This window comes from Haliotis asinina, chromosome 15, assembly GCF_037392515.1.
Source record: "Haliotis asinina isolate JCU_RB_2024 chromosome 15, JCU_Hal_asi_v2, whole genome shotgun sequence".
Taxonomy (NCBI): domain Eukaryota; kingdom Metazoa; phylum Mollusca; class Gastropoda; order Lepetellida; family Haliotidae; genus Haliotis; species Haliotis asinina.
This window is the reverse complement of record NC_090294.1, coordinates 36,965,365-36,986,368: the sequence shown is the minus strand read 5'-3', so window position 1 is coordinate 36,986,368 and position 21,004 is coordinate 36,965,365. Positions and strand designations below refer to the sequence as shown.

Genomic DNA, 21,004 nt, shown 5'->3' with positions numbered 1-21,004 from the left:
GTGGCACATTAATCTGATAAGCATGGCATATCAAAGTTATGTCTTGTTGGAAATATCGCGTTACCTTTCAAAATTTGTTTTATTGTTTTGTCCGTGTGTTACAAAGGAAATGCACAATGCACAATATATTTCACACAATTTCGTATCGTAAAACTGTCTTCCAGCTGTGCGTGAAGGATTGCTGAACATGAATTGACGTTTTAATAGAATATTTATTGGTATGAGTGTTTATTTATATTGTTACCATGAAATTGCACTAAGAGAAACAAATAAGGGAACAAGAAAATTAAAGCGTTTCGGTAATATTTTCCCGTTTCCTTCTCCAGCTTTGAGTAGCGTCATGGAAGGAAATCTGAGAATAGATAAATTAACATTGGCATGAAGTGGAGTTCTCTTGTTTGTTTCCCTCAGTATATTTGTTTGTTCTTCGAATGAATGTACAATTTCATCTGTAATATTGTCTTGTGTGTTATTTTGCGTCAATGAAATCTTCCATCCACGATAACAATTGTCTTTAACACAAATGGTGACAGTGCTTCCAGAATTCCATGAAAATGTTTGGAGAAATATGTCCATTGTTTTCGCTTTGTTTTCTATCAGTAATATGTTTTCAGTCATTGTTGTCGCAGTATACATTGTCACTTACTTTTACATTGTTAATACATGCCATCAGTTGTACCATACATTGTTGATACATGCCATCAATGGTACCATACATTGTTAATATATGCCATCAATGGTACCATACATTCTGTTTTATTTGCTCATGGAATGCTACTTTTCATTCCTCATGTAAACGTTTTTAATGTATTTAAAGTTTTTTTTATGTATATCTATACATTACGTGTTTTTATTTAAGAAATAAACATATCACGAAGCCCATTTATTTATGTTGATTTCAACAACGGGTGTTACATGACAGCGTCACGTGCATGACATACTATATCGGTTTTGGAGTCGGGTTCCGGGTTAGAATTGATCTTTAGTAAACTATGCTTGTCGTAGAGGCGACTCGCGGGATCAGGTGGTCTGGCTGGCTGATTTGGTTGATACATGTCGCTGTAAACCAGTTGCATAGATCGTGCTGTTGATCACTGGATTGTCTAGTCCAGACTGGATTATTTACAGACAACCGCCATATAATATTGCTGAGTGCGGGGTAAAACTATGCGCACTCATTCATTGTAAAAGTTGATAATTTGAGCAAGGTCCTATGAATGTTTCTGCTTTGACATATGCATCGGGTATATTAGTGGACATTCCTTTTGAGCACAAAGTGGTAGGAAACTACTAACTTACAAACGACGAGTAATTATTTAAGCTAACGATGTCAGTTTTCAACAATACAGATTGACACTATTTGCACGTGATGTTCAGCAATCCGTGCCTTTTATCATACCATGGCGCTTATCCTGCCCATATTTCTAGTTCTGTAGTTTGTCTAGTGACCAATCACGACGTGCACATGCGCAACAGCTCATGCGACGTTAAACAGTATTAACCCATGTTTGACTGTGAACATATTTAGGCCTGTAAACACAATTGGGCCTCTAAATGCTTGGGTCAAGGAGCGTCGTTAGGTTTGTATTTAGAATCATTTTCACAAAACGTTATCAGCGAGACTGTTGGGAGAAGGGTTAGAACAATATATCATAATGGGTTACATGCCTGTATATATTATTGAACTTCTTGTTTGTTAAAAACACATATTTATGCATGATAAATATTTGGTCATTATTAGAAAGGTTTTATTGTTGTTCTGCTGAAATATAACAGGAAAATAGAGAAGCATTCTAAAAGCATATTATAATCATACATCATTCAACTATATTACAGTTTGTCAAAAGTTTATAGTTACATATGGCACCTTCACTACGTCCTAAATTCAGCCGTTTCATACTGTCGTAAAGTATATTTGTTTCCAGTAATGTTTTCAGCGCCCGACCCCGTTCTCTTTCTGAGTTGAGGGAGCAATCGTTCCAAAGTTGCAAGGGAGATAACTCAATCGAAACAGAAATCATGAAACTATATACAGACAACGGGTTTCTGTGGTGACAAAATCTTTTCAACAGATTCGACCTGTATGTGAACATTACCCGTTTTTTTTTCTAAATTCAAGTCCCCTGAAGATGTCTGTGTATTGTGAAAGTCTGATATAGGCTGTGACAAAACTAGAAAAGTTGGTTTGTGAATTTGTCAAATGATTTATCATTCGTTCATTGTTATCGCGTTCCTGTCATGGAGGATAACACCGGATGGTTGAAAGTCTGTCAATAACAATAGGGTGTATGTCAAACATGCAACCTAAGGACATCACCATGGGTCACGCTGACGTACTTTTTCATATTTATTTTTATTTTGTTTGTATGGTTGTTTTTTGTTTTTTTCGTGTGTTTCTTTGTTGTTGTTTTTCCTTGTTTTTTTTTCTTTTTTTTTTGTGAATCTTTGCAGGCAATGCGTTCACGCTCAGCCACATCGCGGACAACCACGAGCGATGCCTTCCTCCAACCGTGTGCCGCGCACGCAGTCATATCCCACCGAATCAGTTGCGGTCACAGAATGTCAGCTGTCACTTCATGAGCGGCACCTGGTGCAAGGAATCTGCTTTGAGTGACTTCCAGAAAAGAAGAAAACTGCCCCTTCTCTTCATGCTGTTCAACAACAGACTCCTGCCCTTTGAACGCACTGTCCCTAATGACTATTTTCCAGAAATCAAGAGAAGGTCGACTGATGTTGAGTTAAATAGGACCACACCTCAAACAAGCCCAGTCGTGCCAACAGCCGAGGCTGAAATCGTCTCGAGTAAAGTTCCCAGTACTCAACATTTATTGAAAGTCAACTGTTACTATGTAAGGAATAAACTCCGAAGACTCACCAATATTCGCGCGGCTGGTTGAGTCCGAGGACCCACGCAACCGCGAGAATACTGGCAAGTCTGAGGAGTTTATTGCGCTTTAAAAATCCCAAAATCATACATATTGCCAGTCTAGTGTTCGTAACCCTTGCACCCGAACACAGCGATATTAATTTTGGCGTCCTTCTGGGTAGCACGGTATGCACTGTACACACATTAAGAACACGCTCTACTGTGCACGGGCCAGCATATTTGGGATACAAAACAAACCATATCAGGCGAATGGGGTTGCTTGTGCAATGTCGTTTGTCACTCAAAATACATTTTGCGATGCTTTTGAATGGAAGAATGTCGAGTATCAGTTTTCATATCAGTCTGAAAGTGGGCACAAATTATGTAGGTGCAGTTGGGAATCGTTCTCCTGATGAGGATTTGCTGCGTAAGTCGCAAAATGCTAGCACGGGAATTTGACCAACTGAAAAGTTGAGCAGATGAATGGATGCTTACTTCTTTCCAGACAGAACAAGAAAGAGTACCAAAACATACCAAACGTTTTGGCAAGGCTCTCAGTTTCTGAATATGAAAGCTTGGAAGCTCTCGCAAAAAATAATAGTACAGAAAGGAAAAGCACTGAGCAGTGCACATTTTAGATTCCTGGCAATATTAAAGGGATGGGTCTGAATCCCTGTCAGGCAGCAAAATATTATTAATAAGTATATCTGGAAATCTGAAAGGGACGCTCACTCTGCCATAGAGGTAAGGACCCAAAGGGGTGAATGAGTTTAGTTTTACGCCATTCAACAATATTCCAGCTATATGGCGATGGTCTGTAAATAATCGAGTTCGACCAGACAATCCAGTGATCAACAACATGAGCACCGATCTGCGCAATTGGGAATCGATGACGTGTTAGCCAAGTCAGTGAGTCTGACCACCCGATCCCGTTAGTCGCCTCTTATGACAACCATAGTCAGTCGCCTTTTATGGCAAGCATGGGTTGCTGATGGTCTATTCTACCCCGGGACCTTCACGGATCGCACTCAGAATAGCGTATTGTAAACAAAGAAATGACTATATTTTTTGGTAGAAAATATGAATCTATTTCACGTAAGAAATCAGTAGAAAAAGTGCATGGAAGCATAAATAGTCAATCTAGTTCTTGGAGACAGATTAAATCTTTACCAAACAAACCCAAACAGAAGAATTTTACAACGAAAGCAGAATAGCTTTGAAACCAGGTTGGAACTTCTCATATGTTATCATATTAACCCAATTAGTAAGTCTATTATTTAAAACAGTAGTAAAAACTTCCCCAAGGACACTCATTAATGAGATCCCCCTATAAGTTGTTAAGGTCTCAGATCGCCTTTTTGTGTAAGGGGACATTTCTGAATGTGACCAACGGCTTGGGAATATTTAATTATCAAAGAGTTTGTTGAAACGTTTATGGAGAGATGACATATCAAATTGGGAACAATTAAGCTCCTCTATCAGCACTTGATCGGGCCCGGCAGATTTTCCGTGTTTTAACGTGTTAATAGACGGTGTAATTTCATGTTCAGTTATATCAGGATTAAGAACAAATGCATCAATATTTGTGAACTGAGGTGAGAAATAATTATGTATATACGAAAACATAGTCACCTTTTATGACAAGCATGGGTTGCTGAAGTTCTATTCTACCCCGGGACTTTCACGGCTCGCACACAAAATAGCCTATTGTACACAAAGAAATGACTATAAATTTTCTTGTAGAAAATATGAATCTATTTCATATAAGAAATCTGTAGAAAGACTGCATGGAAGCATAAATAGTCAATCAAGTTTTTGGACACAGATAAAACCTTTACAAAACAAACACAAACAGAAGAATTTTACAACGAAAACAGAATGGCTTTACCATCATAAAAATGTTTTTGTATATACATATATACATAAAAAAAACTATTTCTCACTTCAGTTCACAAAGACGTAATGCATTTTACGCTTGAATGTCCTTATGCAGAATTACAAACTAAATATATTAGATCGTTTTTTTTATCTAAGACGATTAAAATGCGGTTTGTTTCTGTTTTGTCATAGAATGATGTCAGTGTAATATTTAGATTTTCTCTCTTTGTAAAACATGGAATATTTACCTCCCTCTATGAAGTTCCCCAGATTAACACCAGTTAGATGAATGTTGTACGTTTTATCATTTCCACAGTATCCACAAATCGGTTCATTCTCAGCCGTTATATTTATGTAAACTTGTAAATGGGCTGATGGCCTTTCATACAATGAATTACTCTTGTCTTGTCTTGTCTTGTCCTGGACATTCGGATGGTACAGAAATTCCACCTGACATTGTTGCCAGGAAGGCAGGATCAACGATGCCAATAGAGAGTAACTATCCAGAACTCGGAGGATGCATCAAAGAAATCAAGAGAAGGTCGGCTGATGATTAATTACAAAGGACGACACCGCAAAACATTCCACGGGTGCACACGACTGTTGAGTGTGAAATCATCCCTGGAGACTAATACAAAACAGAAATTGAAAGTACTGCCTCCGAGGAAAGGTTACTGGTGCCTGACGAAAGCTCCTCCACAGCATTGCAGGAAATTACCCCTACCGTCCACCTTGAAAAGTGGTTGGAACCAGGAACAGGCGACCAAGGACACGTGGCACTCATCTCAACAGACAGAAAGATGTGGAAGTCTCTTAGTGATGATGTGATTGAAGTCACAGGTGATGGCTCATCTGACAAGTTAGCCGTTCCCAAGCTCTCACCATCAATTCGGGATATGAAGATAGGCGTACTATAACGAGAGAGAAATCTCCTGACACAGGCTTTTGCATACGACCCATCAGTCGATGCATTTTGCAACATCTGCACCCGGGATCGTCGTCGTGATGACGTACAGCTGCCTGTTCTTGGGAGAGACAGCAGGTCAAATTCAAGATGTTTGACGAAGATGAATATTGCGTCCATGGTCGAGGTGCTACTGCTACCCTTTTCCATGCCACTGTGGGTGACACACCTATCCCTGTCAAGGATGGAACTGACTCTAACCGATCTGTAGCTGAGGTCACAACAGAGGGTAAAATCATATCATCACCCTCTGATACATATGGACATGCTGGGAGTTCTGGAGCAGGGCGTCCTGGAGAGGGAATGCAGTCTTGTCCTGGAGGACTGCACGGGGTTCATCTCGCTCCAGGACCTCGTTCAGTCCTGATACTGTGTGTCCAGGTCTGGTTGGACAAACATCTGTCCGACCCTGTCCAGCCACGGGAAGATGCAACGCAGGCGGCATGTCCTTCACAACATCATCTCCTCTGACAACACCATTATCAACAAGGACACGTTGGAGGTGAAGCTGGTCGGCTTTGGACAGGCGCCCTTCGGAAGGGGAGTCAAACTGTCAAGCACAGCCCTCCATCATACTGGACTTGCTCCAGAGGTGAGTCTGGGTTTTGTCACCTCCCCACAGGCAGATGCGTATGCCTTAGGCTCTGTGCTAGAAGAAATGAAAGTGGCAAGCCATTTAATGGACTTCCACGAGGTAATTCAGATGTACCACCAGGATCTCGCCAGAAACAGATATCAGGCATTTGACATCCTTGACCCCATACATGCTGCATTTCATGTACCTGAATGTTACATTTCTTGATAGATTTTACAATGTTCTATTACTGGGCCACAGCACCAGAAGAAGGTGAGGCAATTCTTTTTGTGTTGAGTACTGACAAGAATCACACATTAAGAATGTCATCCGGTTTTGTCGTAGTTTTTCAGATGATATAGTTTACATTGAGTGCTTCGTAACGGGACCTTTTCTTGAAAGGTTCGACCCTAGTTTGTTGTCTATTTAAAATATTGGGAAAAATTCTTAACTAATATAAATATTTAGTGTTTTTTGTATGCTAATACTTTATGCCCGATTCTTGTTGCATTTTATGCAAGGATATATGCTTAATTCGTCAGTGTTTGTGAATATATGCATATATCCCTAACAACGTTAAATTTCTATGGTTTCCCATAAATTGAATGTATTCATAAAAAATCTATTTTAAGTTTGGTTTTTATATAAATCTAATTCCCCGTCAATGATTAACTATGTAGTTTCTTCACACAACTTACTGCCTTTGACCCGTTTTTGTTCAGGTGAGAAAAGCGGTCGTAAAATAATCTTAACTTACGTTTGTCTCCCTTGGCATCTTGAGAGCTGGCTATCTGTTCTCGAAACGTTCGTAGCCCTACGAACTTCTTAAGCCCATTCTTAACACATTGGCTACGACCAAAGTTAAGAATTCTTAGGGCTACGAACGTTTCGAGAAAAAGGGCCCCGATGCTTCAATAAAACATGCCATTCGTATCCAGACATATACTGTATGTACTTTTGTAAAACCATACGTAGTGTTGATGGTATTTAAATCTTGAAGTCATTCAAATTCTTTTACAGCATGTCTGTATGTCAAGTGTGGTCATTTACTGATATGTGGTGAAATGTCAGATGGTTTTACACACTGATATTATCCACACGGATCTCGTAACAAATGTTAAAAATTACCAGTGACATTCATCATAGTATGGTTCCCCTTACACTGAGCCATGCTATCTGAAGCAAGAGAAGACATTGAAAGATTACATCATAAAATTAATGACGTGGCGCCGTTACAAAACTTGAATAATTATAGATTTCGATGTCCTCTTGAAAATGACACTTTTTAATTGTGTTTGTCATAAAGTGAAAAGCAAATATTATTTTACTTCAAACATGTTATTTGTCAACCATGTAAAGAAAATCGTATGCTTTCATAAAAAGAGTATAGGTTTGTACACGTGTGGAAACTAACACAAATTTCTGTTAGTGAAAAACTGAAAATACCTAAAAATAATCATTATGTGTGCACGTTTTATTTTTATGTTTTAAAATACCATGTTGAAGAACTGTATAAAATATTCAACACAAATCAAGATTTAATGCTGGAATATATCATAATCATTCTTATCCATTCCATCTCATTCTTTTTTAGATCAGTACAGATACTTTGTTCTACCTGAGTACGTAAATGGTCGACTGATTTCATCATGATTACATGTACATACAATGTATCTATTTGTTTCATTTCCGTGCAAAGAAACCTGCACCACAGTCAAGTAACCTTTCCTTTAAACTCAAACCCTGTGAAAAGCCCCAATTGGAATCATGGCCTAAGATGTTGAGTTGGACTCGGGACTCGGGTGGACTCGGGTGTTACCAATGCTGCAGATGCAGGGTAGCTTCAGCACCTGACCATCAAACTCGTCATACTGTTGGCTGAGTGTTGGCTGAGTGCATCTTGCAGAATGTGATACTACTGATTGAGAGACTGTAACTGTGCGTCACACTGATGGCAGTAAGCAGTATTGCAGCTACATGGCAACAGTATTCTTTACATCAGATATAACATTTAGATGCACAGTTAGAACAGAGATTTCTGTGAACTTGGAACATATTTCACACGAACACTTAAAAAAATCAAACTAACAACGAATCATTCGAAATATGCCAATCTTCAACAGCTCTCAAAACTCCTGGCCCAAAGGAAACTTGATCAAATGTCAAACCAGACTGGGTACCGCTCTATTGCTGGTGCTACAGACAAGAAACTGCTTGATTTTGATAACGTCATACTAACACGGCAAGGCCTGATGCAAGACTTATGATCTGTAGGGAGCAGGGATTTGGCAAGCGAACACAATACTCACAACGTCATTCTTATGCAAGTTCATATATATGAAATGTTGTTACGGTTAAGAATTTACCGTGACAACAATTTAAGAAATCCCCTTGTAGACTAGCAAAACAGAACAAAGACAAGTTGTTTACGTTCAAATTCTATATTGTTATACCACAAGAGCAAGGTACACAAGGTCACAAGTCAATATAACAATGCAGATTTCAGGTACAATTCAAGAAAGACAAAATCTAAGTCAATGGCTCACAAAATACAATATAGCAAACTCACCAAAGTCTTGGTGTGAGAGAGAATCAACTATGACAGAATGTAAACACAGCGATCGGTGCGACAGTAGATAATGTAGATTAATGGGTTGACAGGATTTCATGCGTTGGCAGTATCGTAAATGATTATGAGTGTCAACACGTAAATCAGCCTTTATATATGTTTACAAAGTCATTTCCCGAAAGTTCGGGCACAAACGAACATCGTCAACACTGTAGAATGGTCTCGAAACAGTATCCCGGAAGTAAAACATCGAAAACTAGGAGCAGGTAAATTCCGGAACACCAGAATGCTAAAAGTGTTGACAAGCTACTAAAACGAATTGTGACCCATCATATTTAACATTCAAAACACTAAACATTGTGACCCAATACTAATTATTACTTAATCCATAACAAAAATATACAGAAAATACACACTCGTAATAATGTCCAAAGACAAAAGTGAACTGTTTCCAACACATGGAGATATAGCCATTATTGCGACAGTCAGAAGAGGTCAAGTTTTCCTAGACATGTCATTAATTTAAGATTTCAAATGTGATGTATGCATTGTGAGGAAGATACAGTAACTTGTGATTTCTGAAACACGAAAGCTGAGTTTCCATGTACAATGGAGGATTTCCATTTCTGAGGAGACGAGCGTCATAACCAACCCTAAGTGACTTTACGCAGCCACAATGTTAAACTAAAACCACAAACTCTTCCTTGGTAACACAAGTTCGCTAAAAAGAAACAGTGTTCCACAGTATGTAATAAGAAAGTGCCTTGGGAACTCTTTGTTTTACAAACGTTCTCGTTCATGCATGAAGCACAAGTTTTCTCTACAAAGGCTGAAGTCATTCCAGTATCTCTACCAAAACATCCACTTGCAGGGATAGCAATTCTGAAACATACAAGAAACGTTTCCTTAAAAAAAACACAACTGTTTGAATATTAGGTACGTTGATGTGGTATGTCATGATAGGGTTTTGTCATGATCGCTTACGTGATGTTGCCTAATGTTATCTCAAATACAAACGTCAAATCTGAAGTCCAGCTCCTCCACACAACCTTGAAGATCTTCAGCCTCAAGAGAACCACTCGGCTTGATATCTCGGAAGAACTTGTTGAATACTGGTGGTGCGTAAAGGAGGAAATCCACACGGTATTTCTTCTCCTCCTTTGATATTCTCCCACCAAACAAACAGAGAGGACTCAATTCCAATTTATATGTCTGCTTTAAATATCAGTTTCACACTGACGGTTCTGTTTCCCCCAGTCAAATGGGAGGTCCATGTCTTGTTCATATTTGAAAAACATTGTACCAGGCTTGTCTCTGGAGAATATCAAGTGGTGAATTTTCTCTGACTGTCGTTTTCAACTGATGTTGCCGTCTGTTTTTCAAGCCGACCCACTTTTGGGTTTTGCCTCCTCAGCTTGCAGCTGGTTGTCGAGCTGTTCACAGTTGTGACAAGTATCTTCTTACGGGCCTTGATATGAAAGGTTAAAGTTACCAAAGAAAACCTTTCTATAAGTACAAAAAAACTAACTGGCTTTACCTGATCTTTTTTACACATACAGTTTAAACATTTGCCACAAGTTGAGTTCCTGTGACAGATGCAGTCGTTATTTTTTCCCCTTTCATATCGGTAAAGAGGAATTGATATGATTGTTAGGGAAGTGACGACTGGTCATCCAAATTTGGTGAGGACTTTTTCTTCAGATCTCAGTGAATTTGTAAACTGTCAGTACGCATTGGGTCCATGAAGAATTTACGTACGTACTTCATACTATTTGTCCCGGGGGAGAATAGGCCTTCAGCAACCCATGCTTGTCTTAAAAGGTAACTATGCTTGTAAGAGGAGACTAACGGGATCGGGTGGTCAGGCTCGCTGACGTGGTTGACACATGTCATCGGTTCCCAATTGCGTATATCGATGCTCATGTTGTTGATGCTCAGAATATTGCTGAGTAAAACTAACACCAAACTCACTCACTCACTCCAATTGTTATTATTATTACTTGAGTTATTTGCATTGATGGAAGTCTCATGTGCAAAGCTTATTGATAATGTGCCTCGAAAAAAAAAACATTTTTGACGTAGACTTTCAACAGATAATGATTAGGCGATGGTCATCATTTATTTCAATACTAATCATTACCTCTTTTGAAGACCCAGATGTACATGAGTTGTCTAATTTATAATTTAAAAGGACGTTGAAAAAGATTTAACAATATTTTTTGTTACATAATGTCATTCAAACCATGTATCATGTATGCACCATATAATCTGTTTTCAACGAACATTGGATAGGCAAATCATGTCCATACCAGTTGATCTGCAGTAAAATCATCAGGATCGGAATCGTCAATATTTCAAGTGAACGTAGGTATTCCTGTCTGTTTTGATGCTAAAATTACTTTCAAATTAAGAATTGTAGGCATGAGAGATTACATATACCATGTATACTCTCAAGATCCAGATGTGACTTCCTTTGTTGAATTATTTGCTAAAACAGGAGCAGCTTTTTGTCAGCGAGTGGAGACGGTTCCAATCCGTTTTCGCGTGTGTTGAAGAGGCGACTCTCGGTGATGACGTCACGCGACCACCGCCCTCGTTTTCTTCGGAAATGGCAAAATGCCACCGAGTGAAGTGCGTTTTAGAATCACAAGGGAAGCTGTATAATAGTATATTACTATTTATAAGTGTACATTTTGTATGGTATATGTATGGAGGTGTTCATTAAGAACGTATTTAAACAATGTGTAGGGACCTATTTAAAATTCCTTTAATGCACGAAAAGTGTATTTTGGGTTTTCAATTATCATACATATTTAGCAGAAAGACACAGAAACTTCTGTTTACACTCGTATGACAGATTGTAAATGTAACCTAAATGTATCTAAACGTTTCTGATCATTATCGAAGGCTATGTCCGTCCATAAAGTGTCACAAAAGATTTTACGTGCAGTTCATTCTTCCCAAATTTGACAAAGTTTGTTGATTCAGTCCAATATGGAGGATTAATGACTGGTCTGACTGAGGCAAGGTAATATAAATAGAACACTGTAAAGGTTCAGTGATCAATGTAAGTTGGAATATGATGCTCATTATGTTGTGTTAACATGGGGATAGATCTGCCCTGTCCCGATATGAATCTGTGCAGTCAGTTTGATATATACTGCAGGTTCCCGTCACCCTTATCGGACTCCTCTTTGCGACAAAGGCATGTTCCCATTTAGAACGCTCCGCTCGTTTATTTGACGTCAAGCTGTACTCTGCTTGTGTACTGAAGTCACGCGGAACGATCTAACAACCAGTTACGCCCTGGGACCCGGGGTTCTTTGGGTTTATTTTTATTTTTTAGGTTTTTTTTTTCTTTTCTTTTTTTCTGTTTTTCTAGTTTTTCCATCTGGCGCAAATCTTTATATGGTTTGAGAGGTGAATGTTGTGTAAGAATTGCGTTCGCGTGTTCTTGATCTGCTTCCGACAATGAAATTCCTCAGAAATATAGAATATTAAATTTGCAATCCGATGGTATAGAGTAAGCTTAAAAATACTTAGGAGGTTTGAAACAGACTCTGCTAAACTTTGTACGAAGTTTTGTTATGCATTAAGAAAACACTAAATGTCCGATAAAAGTACTGTGTGAAGAATTTTCACATTTGGCATCTTCATGGAAAGTGTGTGCGAACAAAATAATTAATTTCTATTTATGTCTGCCATGCGATGTAGTTTATCATAGAGTAGGACTGGCAGTCAGTGGACGCTGTATCGTACACGTTTCACTATAATACTGTGTCTCGAGGCGGAATACTCACATGGCTATTCCATGTTATTGTTGTCATAAGTAAACATTTGAACATCTAAATGTACAGAGCAGGGCCTTATTTCTGTGCAGTCTATGATGACTCGAATTTTAAGGTACAGCAAGTGGAAGTTTTCAGGAATATTTTCAACATCACTGAGCCAAATGTTAATACTACCCCAAACAAAACAGAGATAGTTGCATCAAGTCAAAGCCCTTCATCCTTCATTAATTAGCGATTATTATTATTGAACCTAATGGATAAATCTATTTCACTTAAACTTACTTCTGACAAGAAAAAGTAATGAAATAAAGTGAGAATGGTTTGGGCTAGGAAAACAGGGCTCACCTCATGTTAGATGTTGGTTTGATTAAACATGCTTGCAATGTTTACAATGATTAAAATCCTGTCAACGATCCAATCAATCACCACCACAGTAATATAACACACAAGCAACAATGAACATGTCATTCGAATTACAACAAAAACGTTTCAAGGAACCCAGACTAAATATCATTCAAAATTTTAGATCATATGGACAGTCAATATTATCACGTCTACCACAGTATATAGAAACCTATTCAAAATTTTAATTTCCAGCTATTACAAAACGACTGTTGAAAGAATTAACATATTATGATCTGTCATTCTTATTGAGATGGTGAATATGGAGGATTACTTCCCGCTAGCTGTTCCACAGTTTGTTCGGTCACAGAAAAAAACTGGCAATATTGTTTTCCTATCAATTTGAAGTCATCCTTTATTAAATGGCTGGTGTACACAAGGGTGTTGATACAGTGATTAGAAAGCCAAGTGACGTCACTCATTCGTAATGTTGTGTTCTGTATTATTGCGCACCTACGATGCGAAAATGTATAACATTTGAATCTATTCGACCATAACTATAATGGTGCGATGTTATGGTATGTAAGAAACTGATTGACATACTCGTGTCTGTCTGGTACCGTTTATTTAAGGTCTTGTCGACAAGGGCATGACGTTAACATCTGGAGTCAGTGAGTAAGGTTTCACGCTGCTATCATACCTGAAATGTGTTTCAAACAATATACTCAAGTCATGATTTAATGTAGTAGTATGGCCGTCCACATTGAAAGGCTGGAGAACACATAACGGAAGCTTTAGTGGACACAGATAATCTTCTCAAGTAGTTCATAGTGTACCGTTATGAGTATGTGGTGAGATTTCTTATGTGTCATTGTATTATCTGAAGTCATTCTAAAAGACTTTAAGTGCCTGCTCACCGTGAAGCTACGAAGCTGTGCTTACCACTGTCTAGTGTCTGTAATTAATCTGGGGTAAGGAAATACAATGGGAGTGTATAATTGTAGCTTGGGTTTGACTTGTTTAAGCAGGGTAGCACCCAAAGTGATCAGTGCCATGTCAGCATATTTAACCTGTCTTCTTGAAAATGCCAGGTCTGCATAGAGTGACTTGCAAGTGATAGATTTATGTGATCTTATTCCTGGGAAGGCGTTCGAGCAGGAACAATGGTATAATTGAGTGATTATCAAAAGAAGACTTTTTAGCCATATTCTTTCATACTTGCTTTGCCAGTATTAAAAGTATTTTTTTTAAATTGTCGGGTGATCTCTCCACTCGTAACAGTGAACAAGTATGTAGCGCCAGATTAATTTATTTCTAAACATCTTCCTCAGACCGCGTTTTATTGTGTATTTTTAACCTGATATGCTCATTTTCGTTGGGCAGTAAATACGTCTTTAATCAAAACGACTTCTAATGAAACAAAATACTCTAATCACTTATTAAAACGCCACAATGTGACAATGGCTGTACTTGTATGAAAATTATTAGCTTCAGCAGCTTCTGTTGTACTGTTTGGTTCCTTTACAAATGGGAATCAAAACAAAGGTTTGCCCACCTTTGTAGGCAATGCGTTCTGGGCTCAACAACATCGAGGGCAACAACGACTGATTTCGACTTCCACCCGATTATCTGGCATCAATGACATCCCATCAAATCAGGAAAGGTTTCATGTTCAGATTTGCCCACGCGTTTAAAGGTAACAAAATTCTCAAGTTAAGATCAGTGCAACATATGTCATATTTGGGATTTCATTTTCTTAGTAAGAAAAAAATTCTAGTACTTTTTTTGGATGAGTCCCGTCCGGGATTCGAACCCGCACCCTCTGAATCAGGCACCTAATCGCCAGCACACAAAGTCAACCGCCTAGGCTGCTCCGACAATGCGACTTCCACAAAAATGAAAGTCGGACAACTTTTAGTCTAGACTGCGTACCCCTCTGGTAAGTGTAAATTGGCAAGGCTCCCACGACCGAAAGCTATGAATACACGATACCATTTAGAAAGTTGCAACATACATGATATTTGGGATTTCACTTTCTTTGTAAAGTGCAAATTGTAGTACTTTTTTTAACTAAGAAAGCGAAATCCCAAATATGACATGTTGCATTTGACCACTTTCTAAATGGCTTCGTGTAATCATAGTTTAAGATCAGTGATGAATATACATGCACACAGAGGACATCTCACTTAATGACTGACATATACAAGTACAAGTTTACTACCTGAAACTACTCTGATCAACTTAACATAATTGTTATTAATTTCATTGTCAGGAACGTAGAACGAATGCCAGCACACTTCATGAGCGGCACCTGGTGCAAGGAATCTGGTTTGAGCGGCTTCCAGAATGGGTGAAAAAAATTTTCATGTTCAAGAACCGACTCCTGCCCCTTGGACAGAATTATCCAGATTAATATTTTCAAGAAATCAAGGAAAGGTCCGTTGAAGATGTATCAAATTGGAGCTCACCGCAGGCAACCCAAACGTGCCAACAGCTAAGGCTGAAACTATGAAGAACCGAGAAAACACCCAAATGAATGGTCCTAGTGTCTTTCTTTCTCTTTGGTTATAGTTGTGTGACAAAAAACATGCAGTTTGTTTCCTTTGGTTGGTTTGATTCTTTTATGTCTGTTTGTTTTTGTTTTAGATTTCGATTCCCGGGCCGTACAAATAAAGATATTTTCCGGTCACAGTTTGCATTTTCTTTGGGCAACCTGCGGCCTTTGACACGTTCATGTGGAGGTGAGGAAAGCGGACGTATAATGATCTTTCGTCTCCCTTGTCATCTTGAAAGCTGTTTCGCATCCTGGCTCATTAATAAAATATTCCTTCCGTATTTCCTTACGACATTAGTTTATGAGTATTGTAAATAGATACCGTATAAAATTATAGATTTCTTTCATAGAACATCCAAATGTGTAAACATGTTTAGTGTTGATGGTAAGCAATTATAATGATCTACCTGGAATTCTTATATACTGTCATGTTACCATGTCTGTGCTCTCTTGTTTCTTAAGCGTGGGACCCGTGAAGGTCCCGGGGTAGAATAGGCCTTCCGCAACCCATGCTTGCCATAAAAGGCGACAATGCTTGACGTAAGAGGCGACTAACGGGATCGGGTGGTCAGGCTCGCTGACGTGGTTGACACATGTCACTGGTTCCCAATTACGCAGATCGATGCTCATATTGTTGATCACTGGATTGTCTGGTCCAAACTCGATTATTTAGGGACCGCCGCCATGTGGCTTGAATATTGCTGAGTGCGGCGTAAAACTAAAACTCACTCACTCACTCACTTAAGCGTGGTCATCTACTTATACGTGATTTAATGGTTTTACTCATCGACATCACTCACTGATGTCGCCGTGACAATGTTCATGAATACCAGTGACATTTCATTCAGTTCCCCTTGCATTTAGCCATACCATCTGAATTATGAGAGGCTGTTGAAAGTTTAGTCATGAATTTATTTTGGGTTAAATACGGTAGAGATTGCCTACTGCAGCGAAGGTGTTTTGCACGTGAGATTTGTGCTGAAGCCACGTGACGAAGGTGACGTGATGAGATTGAGCATGAGTTGAGTCATTCGAGGTCTTCGCACAACACGGCGAGCAGCTTTCTTAAATCTACACTCTGCTATGAATCAGCGTTCGGTTTCACCTTCACAGCATTCGGAGGACTCTGATGCATCCAAGACGAATCAGCAGAAGGAATCCATAGAAGGTTATGAAACTTTTCAATTATTTAAAGATTACATGGATTGCAAACTAAAGACATTTAAACGTGACATTATTGAAGAGAGTGAAGAAAGATCATTCGCAGCGTTCAAAAGGGCTCGTAGAGATTCAGAAATTCCAAGTTTTCGGTTTAAAGGCAACCAACTTCAGTATACATTTAATGCTGGTTGTTTGGACAAGATTGACACAGCTTTCAGATACATTAAGAGTAGCAGGTATTCTTATTGTGTGGGGATTCTCCAAGATCTTTCCTCAGACATTTCTAGGAGGAATAAGCATATCCGTTTAGCGGATAGGTCACCATCTGGTTGGGCTGTTGTGGCTGAACTAGAGGGAGATGATATTGCCTCTGGATCCGAGGAAGAACGTAGATTCGAGAAAGCGGAGAACAAAGCCCTGCGCAAAAGACGTGCGTCCTCATTCCGGACCAGAGGGAGACCCAACTATGTTGCACCCAGTGCTACTGTGTCTTCTGCTAGCATGGTTGATACTTCTAGGGAAACTACAACAGGTCAGAGCCAGCCATTTCGTTCCATGGTCAAACGAGGTCCAGCTCCCAACCAACAGTGTTATTTCTGTGGCGGGTTCGGCCACTGGAGGGTCGCCTGTCCAGCGGCAGCCTCACTACGTGCAGCCCAGTCAGCCAGCTCTGATTCAGTCCAGTCCAACCAAGATGCAGTTGTCAAGAAGTAAAGGTGTCACTTCAGGTAACCACGTTTCTTTAATAAAGAAGTTATTACTTTAGTCAGATGAATAGTTTGTATCGTTCCTGAGAGTATTCTTAAAAAACTTGTTTTAGGACGAGTTGCTGTGGAAAGTTGAAGTTCCGACGTTCAGACGCCATCAGTCAAGAAAACCAAGACACAACAGAGGGATGTTACTTGTTCTCCAGTTTGTGACATTGATAGTTCTGCAGGCTCAGGAGGTAATGACCTCGCTTCTGAGTTTATTCAGCTAAGGTCTTACGAGTTTGAATCCGAATCTTTGTGTGTTGTGAAAGGTAGTTTAAGGAAACATGTTTCCTTTTGGGTTAAAATTGGAGCTCCTCAGTTTGTGATCGATACTATAACAGACGGTTATGTCATTCCTTTCATTGATAGTCCTCCTCCATCTTTTTCTAAAAATAACCTATCCGCTTTGAGGAACGGTACTTTTGTTGTACAGGCTATTCAAGAACTTTTAAGAAACTCTTGTATTGTTGAGCTTGATAGTCCTCCTTTAGTTGTTAATCCTCTTTCAGTAGCCATACAGCGTTCAGGCAAGAAGAGGCTTATCCTTGACCTTAGGTTTGTCAGTCAGTTTGTTTACAAAAGAAAGATTGTTTTTGAGGGCTACAAAACAGCCTTGGATTTTGTGCAAGACACAGGTTTCATGTTTAAGTTTGATTTAAAATCTGGTTATCATCACATCGACATACACTCTAGTCAACAACAGTACTTGGGTTTTGCTTGGAATGCTAATGGCATTATTAGGTACTATTGTTTCACAGTTTTGCCGTTTGGATTAACATCTGCACCTTACATCTTTACGAAGTGTATTCGTCCACTAGTTACATATTGGCGAAGGCAATCTATTCATATTGTTGTGTATCTTGATGATGGCTTTGGTTATGCTAGATCCAAGGATTTGTGCTCTAGCCATTCGGACATTGTTAGAGACACTCTAGAACAATCAGGTTTTGTTGTTAATATTGAGAAGTCAGTATGGCATCCTGTTACAGAGTTAGAGTGGCTTGGATTCACATGGAATTTAGATTCTAGTGTTCTTTCTATTCCTGTCAAGAAAACAGAAGATATAGTGTCTAGTTTTTCAGCATTCACATCTGTTTTGCCCAGGTTCACAGCAAGGAGTTTGGCTGCTTTAGCAGGTAAAGTCATAGCTCTTACTCCTGTTTTGGGTGATGTTTGTAGACTTTTCACAAGGCATATGTATTCCGAGGTCCAAAAGGCTTCTTCCTGGGATAGATTTCTTAGGTTAAATAATTCTCATTGTGTGTATGAATTGCTGTTTTGGAGAGACAACCTGCGTAGTCTAAAACCAAGAGCGCTGTCTACGGTTAGTAAACCTATGCTATCGGTGTTTTCAGATGCAAGTGATGTAGGTTGTGGAGGTTATGTTGTGGATTCTGATCATGTGTTTCAATATGTCTGGGACTCTCAAGAGAAACTTTGTAGTTCCACGTGGAGAGAATTGAAGGCCATAGAATTAGTTCTTATTGCGTTTACCAGGGTTCTAATGGGCAAAACTGTAAAGTGGTTCACAGACAGCAAACCATGTTGTCATGTAGCTTCATGTGGTAGTTCTAAACAACATCTACAACACGTTGCCACCTCCATCTTTGTGATAGCCAATCAGTACAACATAAGGTTAAAGTTCAGCTGGATTCCCAGATCAGAAAATGAAAAGGCCGATGCTCTGAGTAGATTTGAAGATTCGGATGACTGGAGAGTTACAGATGATGTTTTCAAATTTTTAGATGGCAGATGGGGGCCACATTCTGTAGATCGTTTTGCAAACCATTTGAACACCAAGTTAAAAAGGTTTAATTCCACGTCATGGGTACCAGATACAGAGGCAGTTGATGCATTTACTCAGCAGTGGTATGGGGAGAACAATTGGGTAGTTCCTCCTGTGTATTTGGTGTGTAAAACTGTACATTTCATCTTAGCATGCAATGCTTCTACTACATTGGTGGTGCCAATGTGGCCTTCCGCTCCATACTGGCCGTTGTTATTCCTGGAAGGGCAACCCAGAAAATTCATTACAGACATGATTCAGTTAAGTGGCAGCAACGCTGTTTCAGGAGGGAGCAAGCAGAATATATTCAATAGTTTCACTGGGTTCATGGTTGCTCTCAGGTTTGACAACTGATTATATATCTTTTCAGGTATATTTTCCGTTGGTATATGGCGAGACAAGGATGATCTGGTGCACCAGGATTTAGTTGACTTATCTACAAAAATGCCTGGAATAGTTTTAAAATCTAAAGCAGATGCTACAGTGGTAAAATACAGAAGAGCTTTTACATGTTGGAAAAAATGGGCCTCAAGGTTTAAAGAAATAACTGTTTTGCCTGCAAACTCTTTTCATGTAGGTTTGTACCTTACGTCATTGATTCAGTCGGGTAAAAGGTCTCCTGTTATTATGAATGCAGTTTACGGTATAAGATGGGCACACAGAGTAGCGGGTTTACCAGATCCATGTCAACATGACCTGATTAAGAATATTACAGAAGCGGCAAGGAGATGTTACAGTGACCCTCTCAAGAAGAAAGAGCCTATAGATGTTGTTATTTTGGAAAAGTTAGTTGTTAGATTTGGCAGAGAGGATTGTTCGCTTGTAGATTTAAGGTTTCTGACAATGTCCATTCTTTCATATGCTGGATTTTTCAGATTTTCTGAAGTTTCCTCTATTAGGCGGTCTGATATTTCTTTTCATGAAGGATATGTTCGTATTTTCATAGAAAAGAGTAAGACGGATGTGTACAGGGATGGTAGATTTATTGTAGTTGCAGCATCTGGTTCCAAACTCTGTCCAGTCAGAATGCTTCACCGTTATATTTCATTAGCAAATATTAAAGAAGATTCGTATGAGTTTATTTTCAGACAAGTGAGTTATTGTAAAAAGCAAAGGAAATATGTTCTCAGAGGTAATAAGCCAATCTCTTACACGAGAACAAGAGAAATTTTCAGGGAAAAATGTCGTGAAATAGGAATAGATGTGAACAGTTTTGGTTTGCACACTTTTCGTGCTGGAGGAGCAACAGCTGCTGCGAATGCAGGTGTACCTGATCGTTTGTTTAAGAGACATGGCCGCAGGGTTTCCGACACAGCAAAAGTTGGATATGTTAAAGATGACATAAAAGAGTTACTGAGCGTGACTTCTATGTTAGGCTTATAATTTCCTTGATCTGTAATAAATAGTTCTCACTTCTTTGCCCTGTCTTTTAATTTCGAGCTGCGGTAGGCATTACCCATGCGAAGTATTTTGTTGTACATAAGTAAATATTTTATGTTCGTTTGATCGAAGAGAATTAGAACATAAATGAATTTATTTTGGGTTAAATACGGTAGAGATTGCCTACTGCAGCGAAGGTGTTTTGCACGTGAGATTTGTGCTGAAGCCACGTGACGAAGGTGACGTGGTGAGATTGAGCATGAGTTGAGTCATTCGAGGTCTTCGCACAACACGGCGAGCAGCTTTCTTAAATCGAGTGTATTGGACCTTGTTGAAGTTATGAAGGTTTCAGTATTGAACCTTCAATCCGTATGGATAATTCTGGAT

General features: G+C 39.1%; 1 protein-coding gene and 1 pseudogene across 1 annotated transcript; both read left to right on the top strand.

Annotated features, from left to right (window-relative positions):
- The first annotated feature begins 2,576 nt into the window (after positions 1–2,576).
- On the top strand, positions 2,577–6,510 carry LOC137265003 (uncharacterized; annotated as a pseudogene).
- A 13,090-nt stretch (positions 6,511–19,600) lies between these two features.
- LOC137265001 (integrase/recombinase xerD homolog) lies at positions 19,601–20,620 on the top strand (the record flags this gene model as incomplete). Its single annotated transcript, XM_067800336.1, has 1 exon — positions 19,601–20,620. A coding segment is annotated over one exon (1,020 nt), but the record flags the coding sequence as incomplete, so codon positions are not given.
- Between the last annotated feature and the right edge of the window lie 384 nt (positions 20,621–21,004).